This window comes from Gymnodraco acuticeps, unplaced genomic scaffold (assembly GCF_902827175.1).
Source record: "Gymnodraco acuticeps unplaced genomic scaffold, fGymAcu1.1, whole genome shotgun sequence".
Taxonomy (NCBI): Eukaryota; Metazoa; Chordata; class Actinopteri; order Perciformes; family Bathydraconidae; genus Gymnodraco; species Gymnodraco acuticeps.
The window spans coordinates 5,345,835-5,370,678 of record NW_022989799.1 but is presented as its reverse complement, the minus strand read 5'-3'; the positions used below and the strand labels follow the sequence as shown (position 1 = coordinate 5,370,678).

The following is a 24,844-nucleotide window of genomic DNA, read 5'->3' as shown; positions in this document are numbered from 1 at the left end:
GCTAAATAAGAGACATGTAACCATTTACAAAACATCAGCATGTTTTTATTTAACAAAATAATGTTGTTTAGTCGAAAAAAACGAACGGGAAGAAATGCAGCCCGGCTCTCGATTTTTAATCCTAATTTAATCATCATCTTCACCACGATCATTTATGTTTATGTTCGCCGAATTGACATGAAATCACTGACACATATGAATATACTGTATTCAACTTCATTAAAACGTTATTAACGTGCCTAAACTCAGTAATTCACTAAACATATTTATATTTTAATGGAGCCTCGTCGGCAGATCAGGATCCCAACGCGTAGCGGAGGGATCTTGAGCTGCATGAAGGGTGTTATTTTCCCCATAAGGAACACGTTGCTGCAAATTATCCCGCTTATTACATGGCCACATTCTCAACAAAGTAACGACATGACTCCCAATATTAATTGAAATGCTTTTATGGATTTAGAAAATGTTTTTATTGATTTAAAAAATAGTTGTATGTTGTGGTGACCACCTATTTAACCACTGGGACATCATTCAAACTTGGAACTACAGTTGCGGTTATTGTTCCCACACGGACATGTTATGGGTTACCTATAAATAGTGTGTGCCCTCTTGGCTCTCTCTCTTGTCGACCCGGGCTGCGACCCGACAACATGTCCTTTGCAGCTTGTGAATAAATCACTATTCTTGCACCTTCCTTGCACCGCCTCTGACTCCATATCTCTCGGCACTACAATGTATTGATTTAAATTGACATGCATCCGCTAAGAAAAATAGTCCGTTGTTACCGTTTTTTAAACAGTCTGAATGAAACGGCAGCTCTCAGCTGTGCATTTACCATAGGTATTTACACAACTAATGGCCCATCAACCACAGCTCTCTCCCCCCTCCCCCCTGATCTTTCTTCTCCAGCAGCTAAATTAACTGTAGGTTTCTCTGAGTGACAAGCTTACAGTTAGACACAACACTGTCATTGCAAGTGACCCTCAGTTAGTTGACTTTTATGTTCAACTGCTAAATTCGTTACTGATAAAAAAACGGCTTCTATTGTACCTAATTACCTTAACACTAGAACCGCCAGAGGTTTTTGTATAGGCCTACCTAACACCGTCAAATCCCGCTATTAGAATGCAATTTTTAACAACATAGGGTGCTACATAACACACTTTCAGGAAAAGTCACGGACTGGGAGACTTTAATATTTTATTGAAAAAAAGTTACATTGCACACACACAACACACATCACACAAATTGACCAGATTGGCGGTTCTAGTGTTAAATAAACTCACTAATTAATTAAACCAGTTCAATACGCATTATTCTTATTCTTATCATTCTTTATGAGCGCAGAAATAGTCTTAAAATCAGACCTGTTTTTTAAATGAAATCTGACGGCAGGCAGTTAGCTCTGATCACCTATGATAAATGCGCCACACCTAATCGCTGGCCATTCAGCCACACAGCTCCCTCTATACAAATCAAACTGTAGACGGTGTGAAAGCACCTATTGTTTTAAATAATGGTCGGAATGTGACCTGTGAGCCTTCTGAATTACCGTGGGACAGCACATTCTAAACTAAAATGTTCAATCAATAAAGTAACATCTTATCTTATCTTATCTTAATAATATCTTCATATTAATAATAATAATAAATAATACAGTATGTGTCCGAAAGGGAGCAGGAGGAAGCATACACAAAAATATACAAAAAATATACTGTATATTAAAGCAAACGATTGTAAAGGTAAAAGTATGAGCATAACAAATAAAGAAGTGTCATGTAAACATTTACATTATTATTATGATTATTTAAAGGTGGGGTAGGTAAGTTTGAGAAACCGGCTCGAGATACACTTTTTGTTATATTCCATGGAATGCTCTTAACATCCAGATAGCAATGAATATCTTAAGTGCTTTGACAAAAAATCCATACAAAAATTTCATCTGTGGAAGCCGTAATACTGTAAAAAGTTCAACCAATTGGATTGCCGCCTTGTCTGTCAGCCTTCCATCTCGTGCATATTATTTAATACTTAAACGTTTATTTTCTTGCTGTTTATAGTAAATGTATTCTTAGTTATTGTTATTGAAGTAGTTTCTATGCTTTTATTTTGAAGGCAGTGTTGGGCACTGGGTGATTAGAGCACCTGGTGTAATTGTGTATATATTAAAGACAGGTGGAGGTGTGAACAGAGCACTAGTAGGCACATGGTTTTTTTTTGGAGCCAGAAGAAAGGAAGCCATAGGAAAGGCCAAAGTAAAGAAACACAGGAAACCTGATGATTATCCTTTGTTAAAGGTGGGGTAGGTAAGTTTCAGAAACCGGCTCGAGATACACTTTTTGTTATATTTCATGGAATGCTCTTAACATCCCGATAGCAATGAATATCTGAAGTGCTTTGACAAAAAATCCATAAAAAAATGTCATCTGTGGAAGCCGTAATACTGTAAAAATACCCTGTCTGTCAGCCTTCCATCTCGTGCACGCACAAATGTATCTCGTGCCGTCATTGGGCGTGCATTGCAGCAGTACTTCAATGACTCGCCAGCAACAGGCGGCCACTTTCACCAGTCTGCTGACGTCATGTGCGCGTTCATGTGTGTTGGAGGAGGTGCTCTGTAAGGAAGTCTGAAGGAAGGGGCGGATTCTTTTCGGCTGTGTACTTTCAAATTTTAGTGCACTCGAGCCGGTTTCTGAAACTTACCTACCCCACCTTTAATATATGAAGACTATATATTATTGAATTACAATATTAGATATACTTTAGTTGATCTAAAATATTGATGTGTTCAAATGCTCTTCAAAACACAACTGCAAGTCCATGAAACTTGTCTTTCTGTATTTGTGAATGAAGTGCCATCTCCTGGTTAAAACCTGAAATTGAAAATCTGGCAACGCCCTCTTGGAAAATAGTGGGAGGGCTTAACATTCCTCGATACTGGTCTTAGGCAGGTCGTAGGCAGGAAGCTGTAAGCTGGAGTCTGAAATGAGGTGCTACATCTGTAGTCCTTGACAGCGGTCTGTACTACCGTATTAACGTGTCACATGTTCTGAATTGACCAACCAGAATCGAGTATTCAATTAAGCCGTGTAATAAGCAGTGGTTATTAACTTGCTGGATATTTATTTTCAAAATGGATGAATGGCCAGAAAAAATCTAAATGGTTGTTGTGTTTGTAGCTTGTAGTGCTGACCTTAAGAACTTCCCAAAACCAATGAATGACGATTGTAAATGTGGTTGACTTTATAACCTGCAAACAGGTAAACCTACCTGCTTTAATATTGTGTGTTCTGGTAAAACTCTCTTCTGATCTTCATTCAGTCTTTTTAAAAGAATCTACTTGAGTAGGGTGCTCTTTGATCGTACGGTGTGCTGATATTATGTCTACTCGTTTTGCTCTGGATACAAATGTCTCCAGCATATGTTGCACTGCTCACTTAGGAACATTCCCTTTAGCTGTAATTTGGCACTGGGGTTGTTTTCCAGAACTCAGGTGAACAATCTGGTCACCGTCTGCTTCATTAATGCAGCTGTAACATCATTAAAAACACTGTGATAAAAGCCCCAGTAATAGGGACATTTATGGCAAGAGGATCGTACAGATTTATACAGAGTGCTATATTTTAAAAGACCAAATCTACTGAATTGTGAAGTTTGAGCATATAACTGAAACAGTTATAGTTAATGTGATATAAGAAGAATTAGTCACTATAGCATGACTATAAAAGAAGTTCCTTATTCTCCAAGTCGAGTAACGGACATCGGTCAAGTTGGACATGTCGATGAGCATCTATTGGCCATGTGTTGGCGGCCTCTTCAGAACTTTCCGCCGCTTCCAACATCCCCCGCAACCGCCTAAGCATGTTGAGCCGAGTGTGTCGGGAAGATTATCCACACTGATTGGTTGTTCAGTTTAAGCGATTGAGCAAATGGGAAGAGAAATGGCTGTGAGGATAACAAACAAAAGGCAAAAGTCAACAGTCGCAGGTCTGTCAGTTTCTACACGGACCACTATTGCGGTAAGCATGTTGTAACTTGCGGTTGTTGTCATCTCCGGGTATCCCGTGTGCCTGTTCTGTTGCTGATAGCTTATTATCTTAACTTAATCGATCGTTTTAAAACTCTTGATCACGGCAACTGCCTGACGTTGTAATCACACGTTACTATAGCTTAAGCACTCACAACTCTCCTTCTCTTAGCGACTGTAACTCCACAGTTGCCTACACTCTTTTCGGGTTTGCTAACGGTAGCTACTTTAGCTTGATAGCTAGCCATGGCTCTTTCCCCACCCTCGGGTGCTATTTCCTGCTCTAACTGTCTCATGTTTGGTTACTTCCCTACCTCCTTACTGGTACCGGTACATGTGTTAAATGTAGTATAGTTGTTAGGTTGGAGGCGGGAATCATAGCCATAGAAGCCCGGCTCCGCATCTTAGAAAGTAACTCAGCTACAGTAAGCCCATGTTAGCCGGTGCGGACCGGCAAAAGGTTAGCTCCTATTAGCCGTCCCCCGGCAACTCCCGAGCAGCAGGGAGACTGGGTGACTGTTCAGAAGGGGCATAACGCGAAACCCGCAAGGTCCCACCAACCCGTTCACGTATCTAACAGATATTCCCCACTCAGCGAGACACCCGCTGAGAAGCCAACTCTGGTTATTGGTAGCTCTATTATGAGACACGTGAAATTAGAGACCGAAGCCTCCACAGTCACATGCATTCCGGGGGCCAGAGCGGGCGACGTTGAGGCGCATCTTAAACTGCTGGCTAAAAATAAACGTAAATACAGTAGGATTGTTATTCACGTCGGTGGTAATGATGTTCGTATACGCCGATCAGAATGCACCAAAACTTAATGTGGAGTCGGTGTGTAGTTATGCTAAAACAATGTCGGACACCGTAATCTTCTCTGGTCCCATCCCCAATCTGATCAATGATGACATGTATAGCCGCATGTCATCATTTCAGCGCTGGTTGTATTGGTGGTGCCCAGCAAACAATGTGGGCTTCGTAAAATAATTGGACAGCCTTCTGGGGAAAACCTGGTCTGATTAAGAGAGACGGCATTCATCCTACTTTGGAAGGTGCAAATCTCATTTCGGCAAACATTTCAGGGCTTTGTGGACTTAATCCATGACAAACTGGAGTTGAGACCAGAAGGCGGAGTCGCAAGTCTTACACGCTTCTCTGCGCTCTCTCCTAGGCAGTCATCCATAGGAATCCCGAATCCAATAAATACTCAATATTAGCGGTGTGGGTGTCTGCAAGGACAAGTTAAGGTAAAAACCTAATAGAAGGTTGTCATACATAATAACCTAATAAAAGTAAATGTAACAACTACTACAGTGCAACAAAACAGGAAATATTAAATGTGGTCTCTTAAACATAAGATCTCTAGCAATCTAAAGAAATATTGGTAAATGATTTAATATCAGATTATAATATTGATATATGCTGTCTCACGGAAACTTGGTTGAGACATGAAGAATATGTCAGCATAAATGAGGCCACTCCACCCAGCCATATCAATACTCATATTGCCCGAGGCACGGGCCGAGGAGGTGGAGTTGCAGCAATCTTTGACTCAAGTTTGCTTATCAATACTAAACCAAAATTAAATTATACGTCCTTTGAAAGTCTCGTTTTTAGTCCTTACGCATCCGACCTGGAAAACTTTTGCAGCCAATCTTATTTGTTACAGTGTAACCGTGCACCAGGTCCTTATTCAGAATTCCCTATCTGAATTCTCTGAGTTTTTATCAACTTTGGTACTTAAAAACAGATAAAGTAATTAATCGTAGGTGACTTTAATATTCATGTTGACGATGATAAAAATAGCCTACTGTTGCATTTAACTCTATATTAGATTCTGTTGGTTTTGTCAGAGTGTAAATAAACCAACCCACTGCTATAATCACACTCTCGACCTTGTTCTGACTTATGGTATTGAAATTGATCACTATTAGTCGAACCGCATAATCCTGCTTTATCCGACCATTTCTTAGTAACTTTTGAAGTACTGTTACGAGACTACAAAGCATTAGTCAAAAGCTCCTGCAGCAGAAACCTATCTGTTAGTGCTATAGCCAAATTTAAGGAAGAGATTCCACCAATACTTAACTCGATAGCAATGTCTGCATGTAAGGGAGGAAACTTAAACAAAATGTACACCACCCCAAATTGATCATGTTGTTGATAGTGCTACAGAATGCGCTGCGAATAAAATTAGACTCTGTTGCTCCTTTGAAAAGAAGAAAATAAAACAACATAGATTAGCTCCATGGCATAATGCTGAAACCCGCAAAATAAAGCAAAAGTCGAGACAACTTGACAGGATATGGCGTTCCACTAAACTTGAAGAATCTCGTTTAATTTGGCATATTACTCTCAATGAATATAAGAAAGCACTGCGTAAAGCGAGAGCAGCCTACTATTCTTCATTAATAGATGAGAATAAGAATAATGCAAGATTTCTTTTCAGCACTGTAGCCAGGCTGACAGAAAGCCACAGCTCGATTGAGCCTTCTATTCCCATAGCACTCAGTAGTAATGATTTTATGTGCTTTTTTAACGATAAAATTGTTGCTCTTAGAAACAAAATTAATGACCTCTTGCCTTTGACCAGTATAGTGTTATCAACAGCTCCCGGAAACGTAAGTTCTAATATTACACTAGATAGTAAACTAGAATGCTTTTCAGCCATAAACCTTGAACAATTAAATTCAATGATTCTCTCTTCTAAACCATCAACGTGTATGTTAGACCCAATTCCAACTAAGCTGTTGAAGGAAGTTTATCCATGAATTAGCACTTCTTTATTAAATATTATGAATATGTCTTTATTATCAGGCTATGTTCCACAATCATTCAAAGTAGCAGTGATAAAACCGCTTCTTAAAAAGCACAACCTCGATCCAGAAGTTTTAGCCAATTATCGACCTATTTCCAATCTTCCGTTCCTCTCAAAAATTCTTGAGAAAGCGGTCGCAAAACAGTTGTGTAATTACTTAAAAAACAATGATTTATTTGAAGATTTTCAGTCTGGCTTTAGAACACATCATAGCACAGAGACAGCTCTGGTTAAAGTCACAAATGACATTATAATAGCCTCTGACAAGGGACGTGTCTCTATTCTTGTTTTGCTCGATCTCAGTGCTGCATTTGATACTATCGACCATGATATCTTATTGCAAAGACTAGAGCACTTAGTTGGCATACAGGGAACTGCTTTAGGCTGGTTTAGGTCCTATCTATCTGAACGCTCTCAGTTTGTACGTGTCAATGATGAATCTTCCACGCAAACCAAAGTTAGCCATGGAGTGCCACAGGGCTCAGTGCTCGGACCTATTTTGTTCACATTATATATGCTTCCGTTAGGCAATATTATAAGGAATCATTCTGTACATTTTCATTGTTATGCGGATGATACTCAACTATATTTATCAATCAAGCCTGATGAAATTAATCATCTAAATAAAATTTAAGACTGCCTTAAGGACTTAAAAACGTGGATGACCTTACACTTTTTGATGTTAAACACGACCAAAACTGAAGTTATTGTACTTGGCCCGAAGAATCTACGAAACAAATTATCTAAGGATATACTAACTATGGATGGCATTAATTTGGCCTCCAGTGAGACTGTAAGGAATCTTTGTGTTATATTTGATCAGGATTTATCCTTTAACGCCCACATAAAATCAATTTCAAGGACCGCCTACTTCCATCTACGTAACATTGCAAAAATCAGGCATATCTTGCCTCAAAACGATGCAGAGAAACTAGTCCATGCATTTGTTACTTCAAGGCTGGATTATTGTAACTCTTTATTATCAGGGTGTACCAAGAAGTCAGTCAAGTCGCTTCAGCTGATTCAAAATGCTGCAGCTCGTGTACTAACCAGAGTTAGGAAAAGGGACCACATTACTCCTGTTCTGGCTGCCTTACACTGGCTCCCTATAGAACACAGGATAGAATTTAAAATTCTTCTTCTCGCCTACAAAGCCCTTAATGGGCAGGCGCCATCTTACCTTAAATAACTCATTGTACCCTACTGTCCTACTAGGGCATTGCGTTCCAAGAATGCAGGGTTGTTGGTTGTTCCTAGAGTCTCTAAAAGTACAATGGGAGCCAGAGCCTTTTCTTATCAAGCTCCACATTTGTGGAATCAGCTTCCAGTTTGTGTTCGGGCGGCAGACACCCTATCCGTTTTTAAGAGTGCGCTTAAGACCTTCCTTTTTGATAAAGCTTATAGTTAGGGCTGATTAGATTCAGCCCCTAGTTTTGCTGATTTAGGCTTAGTTTGTCGGGGGACATCTTACTTCTTCCTTCTCTCTGTCTATACCTGTGTACTCTCATGTTCCGATTAACCCAGCTTCCCCAAATGTCTTTCTTTTTGGTGTCTATATACGCCGGGATCCAGAGTCATGGATGATCCTGCGCTCCTCTGTCCTGGATCGCGAGCCCTGGATCTTGAGTCGTGGCTGTGGTCCTGGATCATAGGTCCTGGATGGATATCCTCGTGGATTCATCTTCCTATTATACACACATGCATTTCCAAACATTTGGACTACCTATGTTGCAAATGTATTATCTTTTCAATTTACACACGGCATCTATTGCACGTCTGTCCGTCCTGGGAGAGGGATCCCTCCTCTGTTGCTCTCCCTGAGGTTTCTCCCATTTTTCCCTTTAAACTGTGGGTTTTCTTCGGAAGTTTTTCCTTGTACGATGTGAGGGTCTAAGGACAGAGGGTGTCGTATTGTCATACTGATATTTTGTACAAACTGTAAAGTCCACTCAGACAAATGTAACATTTGTGATATTGGGCTATATAAATAAACATTGATTGATTGATTGATTGATTGAACAGGACTATAGCCCATTTCGGTATTATATCAACCTCTTACTAATGTTAAAAAAAATTGAAAATATCTCATGTGTTTTCAATTAATCTTTTAAGTGTGTGTGAATAAATCAAAGTGTAGACTAAATTACACCATCCACTTTGTGGAACCATCCATGCAGAATCTTGGCAAGAGCCTCAGAAAGTCAAATACCGACAAAGTGTTTTTGATTTGAAATAGAATAATGCAATAATTAATCAGACCACTCATGTAGCAAGGACGTAGCATTATCAAAGCGCTTAATACTTTTGTAGGCTACTTGTATATTTGAATCTATGAGAGAGCAATATGAAGGATATCAAAGCAGGTGGAGGTGGATATGGTGTTGATATGGATGTTTAAAAGGAGGTCCATGAAGCCAAGTGCACACTCAAATGAAATAGCCACAGATATAAATATGTAATTGTAGCCTGAAGCAAGTGAGTGATGAACACAAAGCAGATCTCCCTGTCCAATATTTGTCTGTGTTACAGTAAGCAGATGAAATGTTATAACAATAATACAAATAGCCAAATTACTAGTGCATGTCTTTTTTTCATCACCACAATCTTGTTGCTTATGTTGATCCCACCTGATCTTTTTCAGAGGCTGGGAGGAGCATTTTTCCCACAAAACTTTTAAAGGAAATCTTCGTAAATCCAGTGAGACATAGTCTACTGTTGCTATCAAGTCTCCTTTTATTTGCCAGTTGTTCCTTTAAATGCTAATGCTGTGCAAAGAGAGACACAGCTTGCAGACATAAACGCCACATCAACTGCAGAGTAAATCTGGCCCTGGGTCTCTTATTGATTCTTCGGAACAGGTAAAAAAATAGAAATAGGATTGGAGATTCCAGGCAGTGCTTCAGGTGTGTCTGTACCATCGCACTCACTCTCTCTGGCTGGTGGGACTTCATGCTCCATTTCTAGTGTGTCCCTGTCCTTAACCTTCACCTTCCCATTTCCCTCTCTTAACCTGCTCTCCACCCACTCCTCCCTGTCTCCATCCAACTGTTGCCCAGAAACTATTTTCTCCCCTAACGTGTAATTATCTCATCCCTCGCCTTTTTCTTCCACCCTCCCTGACCTCCAATTCAGATCAAGTGTTTAATGCATACTCCTTACATGTCTTTATAGAGAGACAGAGAACAAGGGCGGAGGAGTTCTCCTGCAAGGTTGTAATCATATGTTTTGTAATTGATGTGTTCGTCAATAGGCTAGTGCTCTCTGATGCTGTTTAACAGCAGCACGAACCAGCAGGCTGTCAGCAACCCTTTTTCTGCGCAGCAAGCTAATCACAGCTGTAAAGCAGTATCCCTGCTCTGGTTGAACGTCCAACGAGGCAGTCTTATTGTATGAGTGATCTTAGGAGACCAGGCTGAAAAATCATCTTAACCACTGTTTTTCTTCCCTCTATGAAGCAGAAACATCCATGGAAAATGCTTCTCTTTGAGATGATGCTGGAAATGTCAGTTCAAGTCCTTATGATTCACTTGACATGGCTGAGAAAAAAACAACTTTCTGTTGAGTTTAGAACATGTGAGAAACGTCTTTTGACCTTGGTTTGTAAACACACGAAGAAGGAAAAAGTCCTGGCATTGAAAGCTGCAGTGAACCTCCTTCACTGTATAAAGGGCTGTGGTGGAAACAAATAATCTATTTCACATTCAAATATTTATTTCCAAGACAGACAGTGGTTGAAGTCTGTAATACTTAATCATTTGCATGGCCTTGTTTTTTTTTACAAGTGTTAAATACATTCTGAAAGATACTGGCTGCATTTGAATTAATGAACATTACCATTCATTTAAAGTTAGTCAATTACTCTAAGAAATGCTTACACGTCGTTGTGTGTGTCTGTTTTCTATTTATGTGCAAACTGTGTTCAGTGTATGTACAGTACATAAGTCATTTGTTAATATCTTAATGTCTTTTAATGTTTTAAAGGGGACCTATTGTGCAAAATCCATTTTCTCATGTCTTTTATACATAAACATGTGTGCCTTTTTTTTTTAAAGAGATTCTGAAAGTTTCAGGAAAAAAGATTATCTCTGTTTTTGTCCTGATCCATTTATATAAAAACCAGTCTGAAAATGAGCTGATCAGATTTTGGCCACTTTATGATGTCATAAGTATTTTTTTTTTCTTGTGTACCCATTAGCCAATCAGCAACCAAGGTAACCAAAATCACAATTTCTACTGTTTGCTTTTTACATATCTGATCTATTGCCATACAGATACAAATAGCAAGAGAAGGATTTTTTTTATAAATGTCTTTGTATAGGTAGATCAAATGTAACCTATACTTGGTATTTGAAGAAATTCTGAACTAATCCTGCCTGCATGTCAATTATTGCACATTTCAACATAAATCCAAATGAATAAATGTCTCTTAGAAATGCTTATACAGTATTTATTGAGCCACATATCTGTACACAACTAACTTTGATTAACGAGGCTCAAGGTGAGAGGGAGAGTAAAGGACATTGGTGGGAACAAGTTGAGGAGGAGGAGGAGGAGGAGGAGGAGGAGGAGGAGGACATATGAAGGGTGAAGAGGAGGAGAACAGGACACTTTGTGCAGATTCAAGGAAAATATATACTTGAGGGAGAAAATGGTGAGTGACAGTAAAGGTGGGGGAAAAATTGAAGGACAAAGTAGAGTAGAGAGAATTATAGAGTGCAGAAAAATACATGTTCTGAGGTGAAGGAAGAGAAAAAGTTTAGTTTATTTATTTTTTTCGAGCGTGGAAAAACCAAAGAAAATACAAATGAAACAAAAGATGATACAGACATGATACACTACTCTACAAATGAATGCAATAACAAAACGAAATATTGAATTAATAATTGAATAATCTGTAGTATCATTGTCTGATATCAATAAACAACAAAACTTTAGCTAATTACACGTCCGAAAAAAAAGCATTACTTGAAGGATGGAAAAGCCATGGTGTAGCAATATAACAGAATAACAACAATTAGATACAATGTTACGTACAAACCTTTTAGGAATGATACATCTGAAACATCAAATTACTAGAAAGAATGTAACACTTTGTTCCGTTTTAAAATTAATATTATTTTCACTTTTTAATGCTGATGCACACTCTTAAAAACTCACTCCAATAATTGAAATGAATACTTCCAAATAGAGTTATTGAAGTTATTTGGTATAAAACACTAGATGTGTCCAGGTTTGGGGAGTAAAGGATTACATGTAACAGGATTACGTAATCAGGATACCAAAAAAATAGGTTAAAAAAAGAAAGAAGATGTTTCTTGTTGCGTTTCTTGAAAACTGGGGGATTACTAGCAGGAATAACATGTTACTAAAAACCTAAAAAGAGGATATAGTGTTTGTTGTAAAAGGATCAGAGGTTACATTACATCGTCTTACTGTATGTAATACACTTAAGTAAAAAACATCTTATTGTTATTTTTTTCTTTCTTTTATGTATTGGCATTGCATCTGATATTGAGGTAATCCAAATGTAACAGAAGCAATCAGGTTACCTTACTTTTATATATTTGGATGGGTTACTGATAAAAATGTTTTACATGTAACTAACAATTGTAACAGAATACATTTTGTTTTCATATCACAATATATAGTGCAGAAACCTATATATTGCTATATTGTTTTTTTCACAGCCCAACTCAAGATTTGTTTGCAGCATAAGGGTTTACAGTAATGTGAATACACAATATAGCACTATATGTATACAATTGGGCTATTATTGTAAGGCATTCATATTTGTTCGCTTTTTCAGGCAATGCCCCATTATTAAGTCAGATATACTGGCACAAGAAATCTGATGTGGTAATTGCAACAAAAATTATTCACAAGTCAAAAACTGTCATTTGCGGTAGCATCAGGAGTAAAACCACCAGACTCAGGGACAGTTCTATCTTACACAGGCTCCGCCCTCTACTAAACTCTATGGGTACTACTCTCCTCAATGATACGCAAGCGTTCACACACTGAAGTTGTATAAACGTAGCTGGCCAATCAGGGTGAGCCTACCTGAATGCGCACGCAGGCACACAGTATATAAGGTGGCTACGCCTCCTGACTGTCATCCTTTTCTCTTCAGCGAGCAGGACAACACCTGACAGAGAAAAGTAAAACGTTTGAAAGAAGAAGAAAGAAGTTATCATACCTTCATGGAGTCGCCATTTCTAGAGACTCGGGCCTGTCCTTCGTGCCCTGGCTTAATAGTGGGCGCCGATCCCCACCACCTCTGCTTCGAGTGTTTCGGGGACCAGGATATGGCCGAGGCGGTGCCATTCACGTTCGCCGTACCAGCGGGGCGGATGGCTCTATTTGCCGGGGAGGAGGATGACGAGGACTTCTCGTTGGTGGGCACTTCCGGGTCCGGCGTCCTTGGAAGTCCACCACCCAGGTCTGTCCGCCAGGACTTCCCCCTGGTGATGACCATGGCGGCTGAGCGTGTAGGGCTACCGCTCCCCCCACCACTGCCACCGAAACCGGTGAGCCGCCTCCGCCAGGGGTTCTGCGGCCCGGTCCGCCCGGCGCAGCCAGCCTTCATTTTGCCCCCGTTGCCAGATATCTGCCAGATATCTGACCCCACCTCACCGGATCAGAGCGATTATATGGCCGCAGCATCGGCCAAATTAATATCCTAGTCCACGGTGTGGCCGCCACTGCTTGCCGTGTGATGTCCCTGGCCACAGTGGGATCACGCCGCGTGGCACTTTCCAAAAAAAGGCCGTGATGATCTCCTGGGAGTCCCCGTGTCTACGGAAGGGCTCTTTGGATCGTTTTCCTTGGTCACGTGGATGAGGAGAAGTCGCAGCTTGGTCGTATGCTGCTTCTTGCTCATCCTCAGAGGACAGAACACTGTCCCACACTCGCCGCCCCGCTGTAACTCCAGTAAAGGAAGCAGCAGGTGGGCGCGCGCACGTGAGTGGAATAAACCACATTAAGTGCTGTCAAAGTGCTGTCAAAGCACTGTGCGGGTTCAGAGACGCTATAGCCGGTGTGTTGTTGTCAGAAAACACACCTCGCCTGGTATAATAGCTCCGATTAATGCATTTCACCGTTAATGTGAAACACAGCGTTAATACGAAGGCGTGAGGGTGGCCACGGTGCGTTCAAGGACCTCCGCAGAAAATCAATGTCGGTTCCCCATAAGCCAATCTTCCTTTCATGGAAGGTTTGGCGGAGGAGAGGGCCACAACACACAGGAAGTATTTGCGGTTTGCCTTCCAGGGGATAGCCTACGAGTACAACAGACTACCGTTCGCCTACTCCCTGTCCCCACGCACGTTCAGCAAATGTGTGGCCACAGCGCTTCAGCCGCTTCGTGGCCATGGCATGAGGGTTTTATTTGATCTCAATGACCTCGTAGTCATGGCCAGGTCCAGGGAATGGGCAGATGTTCCACACAGCCCAATTGATCTTACACCTAACCAAGTTGGGGGTTTGCGGTCAATTGGAAGAAGAGCAGTCCCATATCAACCGTTAGCCAACCGCTTATGTTTTTTGCAGGGGGTCAGGAGACAGCGCCCAGTGGTGCATGTCTCCACCCCGCAATGGGATCTGCCGTTGGTGCTCAAGGCTCTGGTCACAGAACCATTTGAGCCTCTGGAGCTCTCCTCCCTGAAGGCCCTATCATGGAAAACAGCTTTGCTGCTTGCCTTAACTTCGGCCAAGAGAGTGTGCGAGCTGACCGCTCTGTCGGTGCACGCGATTTGCCTTTTGATTCTGGGTGACCGAAGCGGCGCGACACTCAGAACGAACCCCTCCTTTGTTCCCAAGAACCTAAGGAGTTTGTTCAGGTCGAGGGCTTTACAGTTAGACGGCTTTAGTCTTCCACCCCATACTGGGGACAGGGAGGCTAAATTGCAACTCCTCTGCCCGGTGCGTGCGCTGGCATGTTATGTAGGGCGCACGGCTTCCATTAGGCGCACTGAACAGCTGTTTGTGTGCTTTGGGGATGGTGTGGCCGGTAAAGTCATGAAGGGGGGATCTAACTATACAGAGAATGTGGTTTTTTGAACCACTATGTAAACATGTTTATTTCTGCTGTAAAGTTGGGCATTTTAACATGGGAGTCTATGGAAATTGCTCCCTTCTGCAGACTGCTCCTACTGGCCACTAGATGAACTGCAGTTTGAGGCACTTCCTTATTGGCCACCTGGCTCTGCCCCAGAGTTTGCCGCTTGCAGTAGAGGCACTAAATACTAACATTTCCCAAACCAGTTTATTCATTTGGGTTATATTTATTGGAATGGTTACGTTAAAGAAGTATCAGACACATTTAGTTAAATACATTAAATACATTAAATACTAGGGGTGTAACGGTATTACACCCCTAACGTATTCGCCCCGTACCGTCACGGTTCGGACGTCACGGTTCGGACGTCACGGTTCGGCACATGCAGTCACACGACGAATACGCCTTTTTTTTTACCAGTGGGAAAAAAGTCTGTCATTCAGGGCAGTATCCATTACACTATATAATCCAGGGGGCGGTATTGCGCCAAAAAGCTGTTTGCCAACCGCCCTTAAACAACCAGAGTTGGGTGTAACGCGTTACAAAGTAACGCGTTACTGTAATAATATTACTTTTGTCGGTAACGGAGTAGTGTAACGCGTTACTTTTATAATTCAGTAATCACACTACAGTTACTAACATTGCCCCGACACGCGTTACTTCGTTACTTTTATAAAATAATCACACTCACTGACAGACAAGAGGGGTTTCCGCCGCAGGTTTATATACATGTAGGCCTATGTAATCTGCGCGATTTGCGAGACCACATCTCCACGTGCAGTGCTGCATAAACATGGATGAGTCTTTTCATCTGTAAACTCCCTCAACGGGCCGCTCGCTCTCTTTTGTTGATCGCCCTCTCACGGGTGAACAGTTCAATGCCCCGCTTCATTGTAGGAATTCTGCCATGTCTCTACCACTTTAGTTTGACCATCTCTGTTACTAAGTTATGGAATACTAAATAAATAAGTAATTAGATACCTTACCGTTACTGCGCTCATAAAGAATGATAAGAATAATGCGTCTTGAACTGGTTTCATTAATTAGTGTCTTGTTATGTCTTCCTTAATGCAATAGTAATTGCGGGTGCAAGTGGAGTCTCGCAGAGGCAAAACTGTGGCACGCTTACACTGTAGGTTGCGCCGCAGTCTGCGTGATCTGCCTGTAGGGGGGGGCGGGCCGGCCCTGCGAGTAAAGTAACGAGTAAAGTAACGAGTAAAGTAACGAGTAAAGTAACGAGTAAAGTAACGAGTTACTTTATGTAGAGAGTAACGAAGTAGTGTAATATATTACTTTTTTTTTTTTTAAAGTAATATGTAATATGTAATATATTACTTTTTTTTAGTAACGACCTCTGTAAACAACAAATGAAGAACAAGAAGAAACACAACAACAAAATGAACAAAATACAAGAAGAAGAAAAGTTAGTATGGCGATTTCAGATAACACACAGGAGCTAGAACCCACCTGCTTCTTTTAAATCAGCTGTGTGGGAACATTTCGGGTTCCCTGTGGACTACAATAACGATGGAGTGCGAGTGGTGGAACGGACGAGGACGGTGTGTCGCCGTTGTTCGACTGCGGTGCGGTATGCTAATGGTAACACACAGGGCCGCCCCTGGCCAATTTGGGGCCCCAAGCGACATTGTGAGATGAGGCCCCCCCCCAACCGACAGGAGTGAAAAAAAAAGTTTTGGAAACAAAGTAGGCTACTTTGCAAATATCATTCCTGTTTATTATTATTATTATTATCAACACAGTTACTTTTGTATACAGTGAGGTAAATGGTAAATGTGCATGTTCAGTATGCGTTTACAGGTGAATACGTCTGCATTTCCTGCCAAATACTAGCCTCAAAAAGATTAAAATATAATGAATGCAAATAAACTACTTCTACGAATAATAATAATCATAATCAATTCAATAATATAAATACTATATTATTTTATTATAATATAGTTGTAATACAAAACATGCTTATGACATGCTCAAAAACTGATATTTCTTAAATCTGTATTCAAATGTAGTTCCCTCTGTCAGCAATGTATCAACAACTACACACACATTTCTATCAGTATTTCTCTGTGTTGTGGTTGACATGATGATGACTGTTAGGAGTTAAGGGGAGAGGCTGAGCATCACCATGATGATGACTGTTAGGAGTTAAGGAGAGAGGCTGAGCATCACCATGAAATGTGCAAATTGACATAAAAATGAATAAAAGGGGAAAAAATGCTCCATGTTTTTTAGGCTGTAAACTTTAACTGTTACATAAGCCAACTAGACAGTTTATCACTCTTCCTCCTGTACATTAGCAGATAAAAGGCATACAATACTTGAATGAATGGTAAATAAAGAATGCTGGAAATAACTGCATCTCCATTAGCCTATATGCTCTGCAGAGACTGCCTTCTTCATGTCCTGAATTGCAGCTGATGTTTTAATATGGCAATTAGCAATTTGACTTATACAACATTCGCAAGTTGTACATTTAACTCAAACAATAACCCACCTTCGAGTGATGCTCTAGTTTCTTCATGTATTATTCTTTTCCCCTCTTGCTTGCCCCGGACTGAAACTGTCTTTTCACCGACATCTCTTCACCTGCAGTAGTGGCCGTATCAAAGCCGTGATTGGTCAGATGTCGATTCATTGCAACGGTGTCGGGTTACAGACGTGCTCCCCTTGTCACCGCAATGACGGAGAACTGAGCGGAGAACTGCGCACAGCAGCTGAGGCCCTCTGGGCGGGGCCCCCTGCGCAAGGTGGGGCCCCATGCAGCCTGCGTGATTGGCCTGTAGGGAGGGGCGGCCCTGGTAACACACGCCAAACATGCTAAATCCTATCAGAAGGCATCACCCAGATTTGCCAATCACCGGAGCCCGGCAAAAGACAACAGCAGTTCAACAGCTGATCCCCGCTGTTTTTAAGAAGCCAATAGACATGAAAGCCGAATAAATAACGGAAGCTATTGGCATATATATTTCAACGGCTATGCGCTCTAGAAACAATTTCTTATTATTTATGATGTAATATTTTCAAGACATTCTTTTTAGTTTTACAGTTTATTGAACATTTTTGTTTGACATCAGCCATTATAGATAATCTGGGCATCTGAGTGTGTGTGGTACTGTTTGTGGTTTGTTTTTTACAGTTAATTATTCAAAATGTTAGAGTTCCTTATTTATAAACTGAAACTTGCACTACTGTTCAAAAATAATAATAAACCCGGAATTATGCATTTGGGACCTCTTTTTTGCTTGTTCTTGTTGTACCGAACCCGTACCGAACCGTGACCCCCAAACCGAGGTACGAACCGAACCGTGACTTCTGTGAACCGTTACTCCCCTATTAAATACACAATACATCTCTCTTTCTGTCTTGAGGGAAATTGGTGACATTATTTCTATAAATGAGGGTCTATGAAAGTGATCTGATCCCCAGAGAGTGTGTATATCTACGTAGAAAGGATATGCCTTTGTGTGTGTGTGTGTGTGTGTGTGTGTGTGTGTGTGTGTGTGTGTGTGTGTGTGTGTGTGTGTGTGTGTGTGTGTGTGTGTGTGTGTGTGTGTGTGTGTGTGTGTGTGTGTGTGTGTGTATGCAACAGGGGAGTCAGACTCCCTGTGCTGTGGTCTGCCTGTGGTGATAAGCAGACGATGAAAGAGCCTGCCACTCTGTGTGTGTGTGTGTTTTTGTGTGTGTGGGTGTTTGTTACCTGCTGCGTGTTGTTGGAGGGGAGAGGGTTGGACACCATTGGTCCAAAGATGTCCAGGTCCTTATTGATTGGTGAAGCACCACCCGAGCCATTCCCACCACCCTCTGGAGGATCTGACAGGGATAGAAACAGATTAATAATCTGTTCCCAAGAAGCTCACCATCGACTGTAAACCTGGCTTTTTAGGAATCATGCAATATTATTGAAAGCCTATGAAGAGCTACAAAATAGAACTGGTGATGAGGTACTATACAATACATTCAACCACATTTAGAACATGAATCCAACATTAACAGACTTTGTTTTAATCGAAACAATATGACTTGTACTGAACAATTAGATATATTAATGGGACATAAATAAAGACAGAAACCCAGTAAAAGTGAAGTCACTGACAATCTGACCTCTACATGCCTATGGAATTAAGCATTTCTTAATTTTCAATTACTATGCTTGTTAATTGGAGCATCCTCAAGACAATTATGATTATTGAACTCCTTCACTACCGAGCTTTACCCGGGAAATGAATTCATTTCAGCTTTTAATTTGCCCTTGAAAAAAAATGGTGTTTAATTACAAATATATTTGATACTGTGTCACAGAGCTGGTTTATTTTTGGGTGCTTTAATTAAATGTAAGCTTGGGGAGTCTGATATTCTACAACTCTAAAAAGGCACAATTAGGTGAAACAACAGGCATTTTGAGATTAAAGTTGTAGCACAGAGAGCCCAGGTGTAATTAATAATAAATGGAGCGAAGCCTGCGAGCAACTCAACTCGAGCCCCAATAATACATTAACACGTGACGCACCTCGTCCCTCTTACAACCAACCAAACACATTCTCCTAAACATGCCGCTCTATTGAAGCTGCCAGGTCTTTCTGCCTCTGCCTCGCTATGCTGCTGCCACTGCTGTGTTCACTTGCTATTGCTATGTTTATGTTCCTGCTGCTGTGTTTCATGTTGCTGCTGCTCGCCTGCCCCACCACCACCACCCCAGCTTCCACCTGTAGGCTCGGGGGATAGTTATCTAGTCATCACTCAATGTTCTTTGTAATTCTGTGGAGTGATGAGGCCCGAGCTTAGACGCCAAACTCAAACTGTATGCTGCTTCTAATAAACATATTAAGAAACATGTGAGTTGTCTGACTGAATAACTAATGTCTACTTTCCATGTAGGTGTGCCAGTTCCAGGGACCTGCTGCGCATGGCGACCCACTGACATGGATTCCTGGTGCATAAAATGTAATGCAGCTACCACCATTATTTGTATCTGTTCCATATTTTTTTTTAAATGTGTAGGTCTATTGTCTCTGCTGGCTCACTTCCATTGTTTACTCAAACCAAACAAATGTAATAAAGGTATGATTAATATCATTATTAACAACTTTCCATTTTGCCATTCTTACATGCCAAAATTCCTGCTATAGAGAAAGCAATTGTGTTAAATGTCTCAAGTGACCATGGACCATAGACAATATGACCAGTGATATAATGTCATGTCAAATGTACCTGAAGTTCTGATACCATAGTCATTTTACAATTAAATATTATATTATAGGAATTTGTTGATTTAACTGATTGCCATATTAACTATCTTTTGTATTAGAAGACCTGAATATACATCACTTTTAAAAGTCAATAAAAAGTTTGTAGCTTTTATTTTCCTTTTCAAAGATGAGAAGACCAATCAAAATCCCTCTGAAAACCTAGCTTAGAGTGACGGCTGGAAGAAGAGAGACAAAGCTATCTGCAGTCAGCTACTTATCAGCAATGTAAGAGCCTTATTGTTACCTTAGAAGACAAAGACTAGTGTCCTTACTGCTGGGTGTGTTGTCTTTTTTCAAACACATAGGTTAAATAAAGGTAGAGCTGATCTTAGTATGCAGTTTAAACTATAGCATCATTTAGTACAGCATCTTGTTAAATCCTGTTACCTTGTTAAAAGCGGCAGCATGGTCAGTCACCCTATGTATCAAACTATGACCCTCCACCTGACCCTGTAGCATCAGTTATGTACGTGCAGTGCTGCCCCTGGTGGCAGTAGTTATAGAGTGGTGCAGTGATGATGTCTTTCTGTAGGCCAACCCTGAAGTCTAAAAGCCAGCGGGATTTCTTTCCAATGGATTTTAGAATATTTAAGAAAACAAATGTGTGGCAAACACACATTAATGAGTCTTACACTTTTTGTCCAGCAGGATCATCTCCACATATTAACACTACCTTTATTTTAGTTGAAGCATAAATGCAATCACCTGAAGTAAAAAGCTAACGTGCAATAAACGGCAAATTGATAATTGTATGACTTCATGTCAACACAGCTGAGCTAAAGGCAGACTCTTGTCCAGTGTGGCGACATTTCGTACAATCATTTCTCTCACACACATTTCAGCTTCAGGAGTTGGGGTTATTTACTTTACATTACATTTCATTTAGCTGACGCTTTTATCCAAAGCGACTTAAAAATACCGATTACAGGGACATTCTCCCTGGAGTAACTAAGGGCTAAGTGCCTTACTCAAGGGCACACTAGTGGTGGTGTTCCTGGCTGGATTTGAACTCACAACCTTCCGATCTTCAGCCCACCTCACTATCCATTAGACCAGGGGTTCCCAACCTTTATTGTACCAAGGACCGGCAGATACATTAAAATAAATTTGCGGACCGGTTGTCAATTTTAACTGATTTTAATATTTACTCACCAGATGGCAACAGAGGCTAATTGTATTTAACAGCCTGAAGAAATACCAATATGCATCCAAAACATATTAACAACGTTTAAAACCAGGATACAATGAAAACTAAAAATTAGGGCCGCTTTACAAATATTAATATAATATAATATAGGTGGCAACAGTGGCTAATTATATGTAACAGCCTGAACAAAGAATAGAACAATATGCATCCAAAACATATTAACAAAGTTTAAAACCAGGATACAATTAAAACAAATTAGGACCACTGTACACATATTGATATAACTGAAATGTCAGTGAGACCCCTGTTTGCCAGCCATAATAACGTCATACCGGGGCGTTCGTTCCGGTGCACTCCGACAGCATTTAGCACTACATCGAGATTAAGATTAAACTAACTTATTTTGGGAACTCCCACATACCTATGGAGTTGGCCAGATGTGTGTAAATTACTGTTCATGGTCATTTGAAAACAAATGCCGTTGTTGGACACACACAAACACACCGAACATACACACACACAGCGGAGCTGAGTAGAGCACATATACACACATCATGCGCCTTTGTGACCGGACATTTCCTTCATACAATGAGTAATAGGGGGAATAATCGGGCCGCTCGATGTGTGTGTGTGTGTGTGTAGAGGTGTGTGTGGTTGAAACGTAGCAGCCTGCAGTGGAGAACACAGTGAAGGCGGTGTGTCACGCTGGTGCTGCACTTCTCAGAGGCTGCCTCCTGATGCTGCAGCCATTTCATGAAGTGAAGGAAGTTTTACAAATAAAAAAATAACTCTACACCCCTGGCCGCAATGTCCTTAAAATGAAATATATCTCAAACAATGTATGCACTGCCATTTAACTTTCTCTGCGCACGAGAGACTTTATGCTAACCAATTTTGATTTATTTGATATGTTTCAGATGAAATAATATGATATGGTATAGATACGAAAATAAATACAATTTTTTTTGATAAAATATTTTTATATATTTATAATTCTGCAAATATTACGATAAACTCACAGCTATTTCGCGGCCCGGCAGTAACACCTCCGCGGCCCGGTACCCGTCCGCGGACCGGGGGTTGGGAACCCCTCCATTAGACCACCAAAATCCCCATTTACTGAGGTATTCTATGTCGTAGAACAAACGGGAAAATCTCATGAGCTAGTACAAACTACAGACCTTTTTTTGGGAATCTAACCAAATACTCATTCCAAACATTGACTTTGAGACAGTGAAACCAGGGAGAGCTAAAATGCTAACTCATTTCCGGGTTAAGGACTAATTTCTGCACTTCTGTAAGAGGATGTCACAGTGGATGGGTGGGTCAAACAAACACTACCAGGAAACAGGAATTCGTTCATTATGACAACATACTTATTTTAAACTGAACATATTCCTAAAAATAACTGTATAGTTTAGTCCAGTGATACCTGGTGGGTCGCGGAGGTACTGCAGGGGGGGTCGCGGGAAGATTTTTTTATTTTATTATTTTCTCCTTTTAGCTTTGTGAAGCACCTTGAGATGACGTTGTTTCTAAAGTTCACTTATATAAATCAAATGCATTGTTATTATTATTATTCAATTGTAAACAAACACTGCTCGAAAATATCTCATTGGTCAGAGAGCTGTGGGCATAATGCTGCCTTTTGCAACATCCTACTTGTGTGAGATAGGCTTTTTCTGCTGTTGCTGCCATCAAAACAAAATACAGATCAAAGCTGAACATTGAGAATGAACTGAGGGGCAGTCTCAAAACAACAGCCCCGCTTTGAGAAGATCTGTGAGGGAAAGCAAGCACACACAAGTCATTGATAAGCTATGTGTGGAATAGGAATGGTAAAGTGATGTGATCGTTTGCAACCTGCAGTAGAAATAGTAGTTAATTCATATATTTTCCTTAAAGAAATTTGAATTAAAAAATCTACTACTCAGGGAAGATGGCCAACCAGTTTTAATTAGGCCAAATTAATTCACAGTATCTATACAAGCACTTTTGTTCATGTGTAATCAATAATAAAAATATAAAATGATAGTTGGATCTTTGTATCTTCTTATTATTAGCAGAGAAAATGTAATGTTTTTACAACAATATACAATTATTCCTACCAATATAGATGGGAACCGGGTTGGGGGGTCCCGAAAATATTTCCAATACCCAAGGGGGTCCCGACTGAAAAAGTTTGGGAACCACTGGTTTAGTCTCATTGCTAACAACGTGTGGAAGTTTATCATACTACCCTGCACATAAAACAATTGACACGAGAGAAGCCAACATTTCCTGACAATGCCTCCCTGTATGGATGGAGGTTGGGAGTGCCAGAGAGAGACCCCTCACCATGGTGCATGAGAGGACACCCCCACTACATCATGTACAGTCACCACACAGAGAGAGAAAAGGAGTGTGACGGAGAGGCAGAAGGGGGGAGGAGAGAGAGTGTGTGAAAGGGAAGAAAGAGTGAATTGTGTGTGTGGCTAAGAGCCAGCGAGTAGCAGAGGTCATTTATATAACCACAGCGATGAAACATCCATAATTTAGCCCTTTTAAAGTGTGAACAAGACTGAGCACCATAAGTGGGACAGCATAGTAAAAGGAAAGGCATTTACTGCTAGAAGGCTGGGAAGACAATTTGACATCCTTTTTAAAACCATTACATTTTCATCTTACTTCTACACTTATTAGAACCAGTTTTCAAAGAATTAATTGGAAAGGAGCTTCTTCATCCCGCTCTCTAGCCATCAAATCCTGAGGCACATTTCTGAAATTGGCCAGTTTAAATAAATGAGTTAACTTGACCTTAATGTCCTTTATGACCTTGGCTTTTACTTTGAAAATGCATTTGTAAATTGCTGCTAGAAGATCAAAGCCTGGTATGATCATGCATATTAGAGGTTAACAAGAATGACAGGTGTAAGTCAAAGTCTCCTTCAAAGAGAAGGAGAAAAAAAGGGTTCCATGTGCATTGAATACCCTTCTATTCTCAACGCCCCCCTCTTCAACAAAAACTCATTCACCCATTGCCATGGAAATGAGCCACAGGGAGAAAAGAGCCCATCATTATCATCACTACCATTTTGGGCAATGAGCCCACGTCCTTTATTACGGGTATATAGCTGTTTCCTTAGAGCACTCTCAACTTCACCATGGAAACCCTTACAGTCCAGGATAGGGGGTGTTTTATAATCACCCCCACCCCCTTTTGCCTACACACACATCCATTTAGCAGTGGGAGGCTGTCCCATTAAGGCCACTGCACAAGGGATACATCTTGACCTTATTAACTGCATGTGAATATATGTTTTAATAAATGTGAGAATGATCTCTCAATCATTGAAATGGTAGAACATTTTTTAATAGTTTCTATAGTGATGTTGCTGCTGCCATACTTCTCAGAGTTGAAGAATGATTTAATCAAAATGCACAACAAATACAAAACAACAGACACAAATATTCAACATTTGCTTTGGTAACAACACGTTTGGTAACAGAGACAGGAGGAACTGCCATGGAGACCACCAGTGGCCCAAAAAGC

General features: G+C 40.7%; 1 protein-coding gene across 3 annotated transcripts in view; it reads right to left on the bottom strand.

The window, feature by feature from the left end:
• The window catches only part of LOC117551287 (stromal membrane-associated protein 1-like), a 165,328-nt gene that overhangs the window by 23,571 nt on the left and 116,913 nt on the right, over positions 1-24,844 (bottom strand). For all 3 annotated transcript variants that reach the window (XM_034224111.1, XM_034224101.1, XM_034224120.1), the window contains one exon: positions 18,617-18,729. In XM_034224111.1, the coding sequence (XP_034080002.1) occupies positions 18,617-18,729 (113 nt within the window). The remainder of the gene's footprint in view (positions 1-18,616; positions 18,730-24,844) is intronic.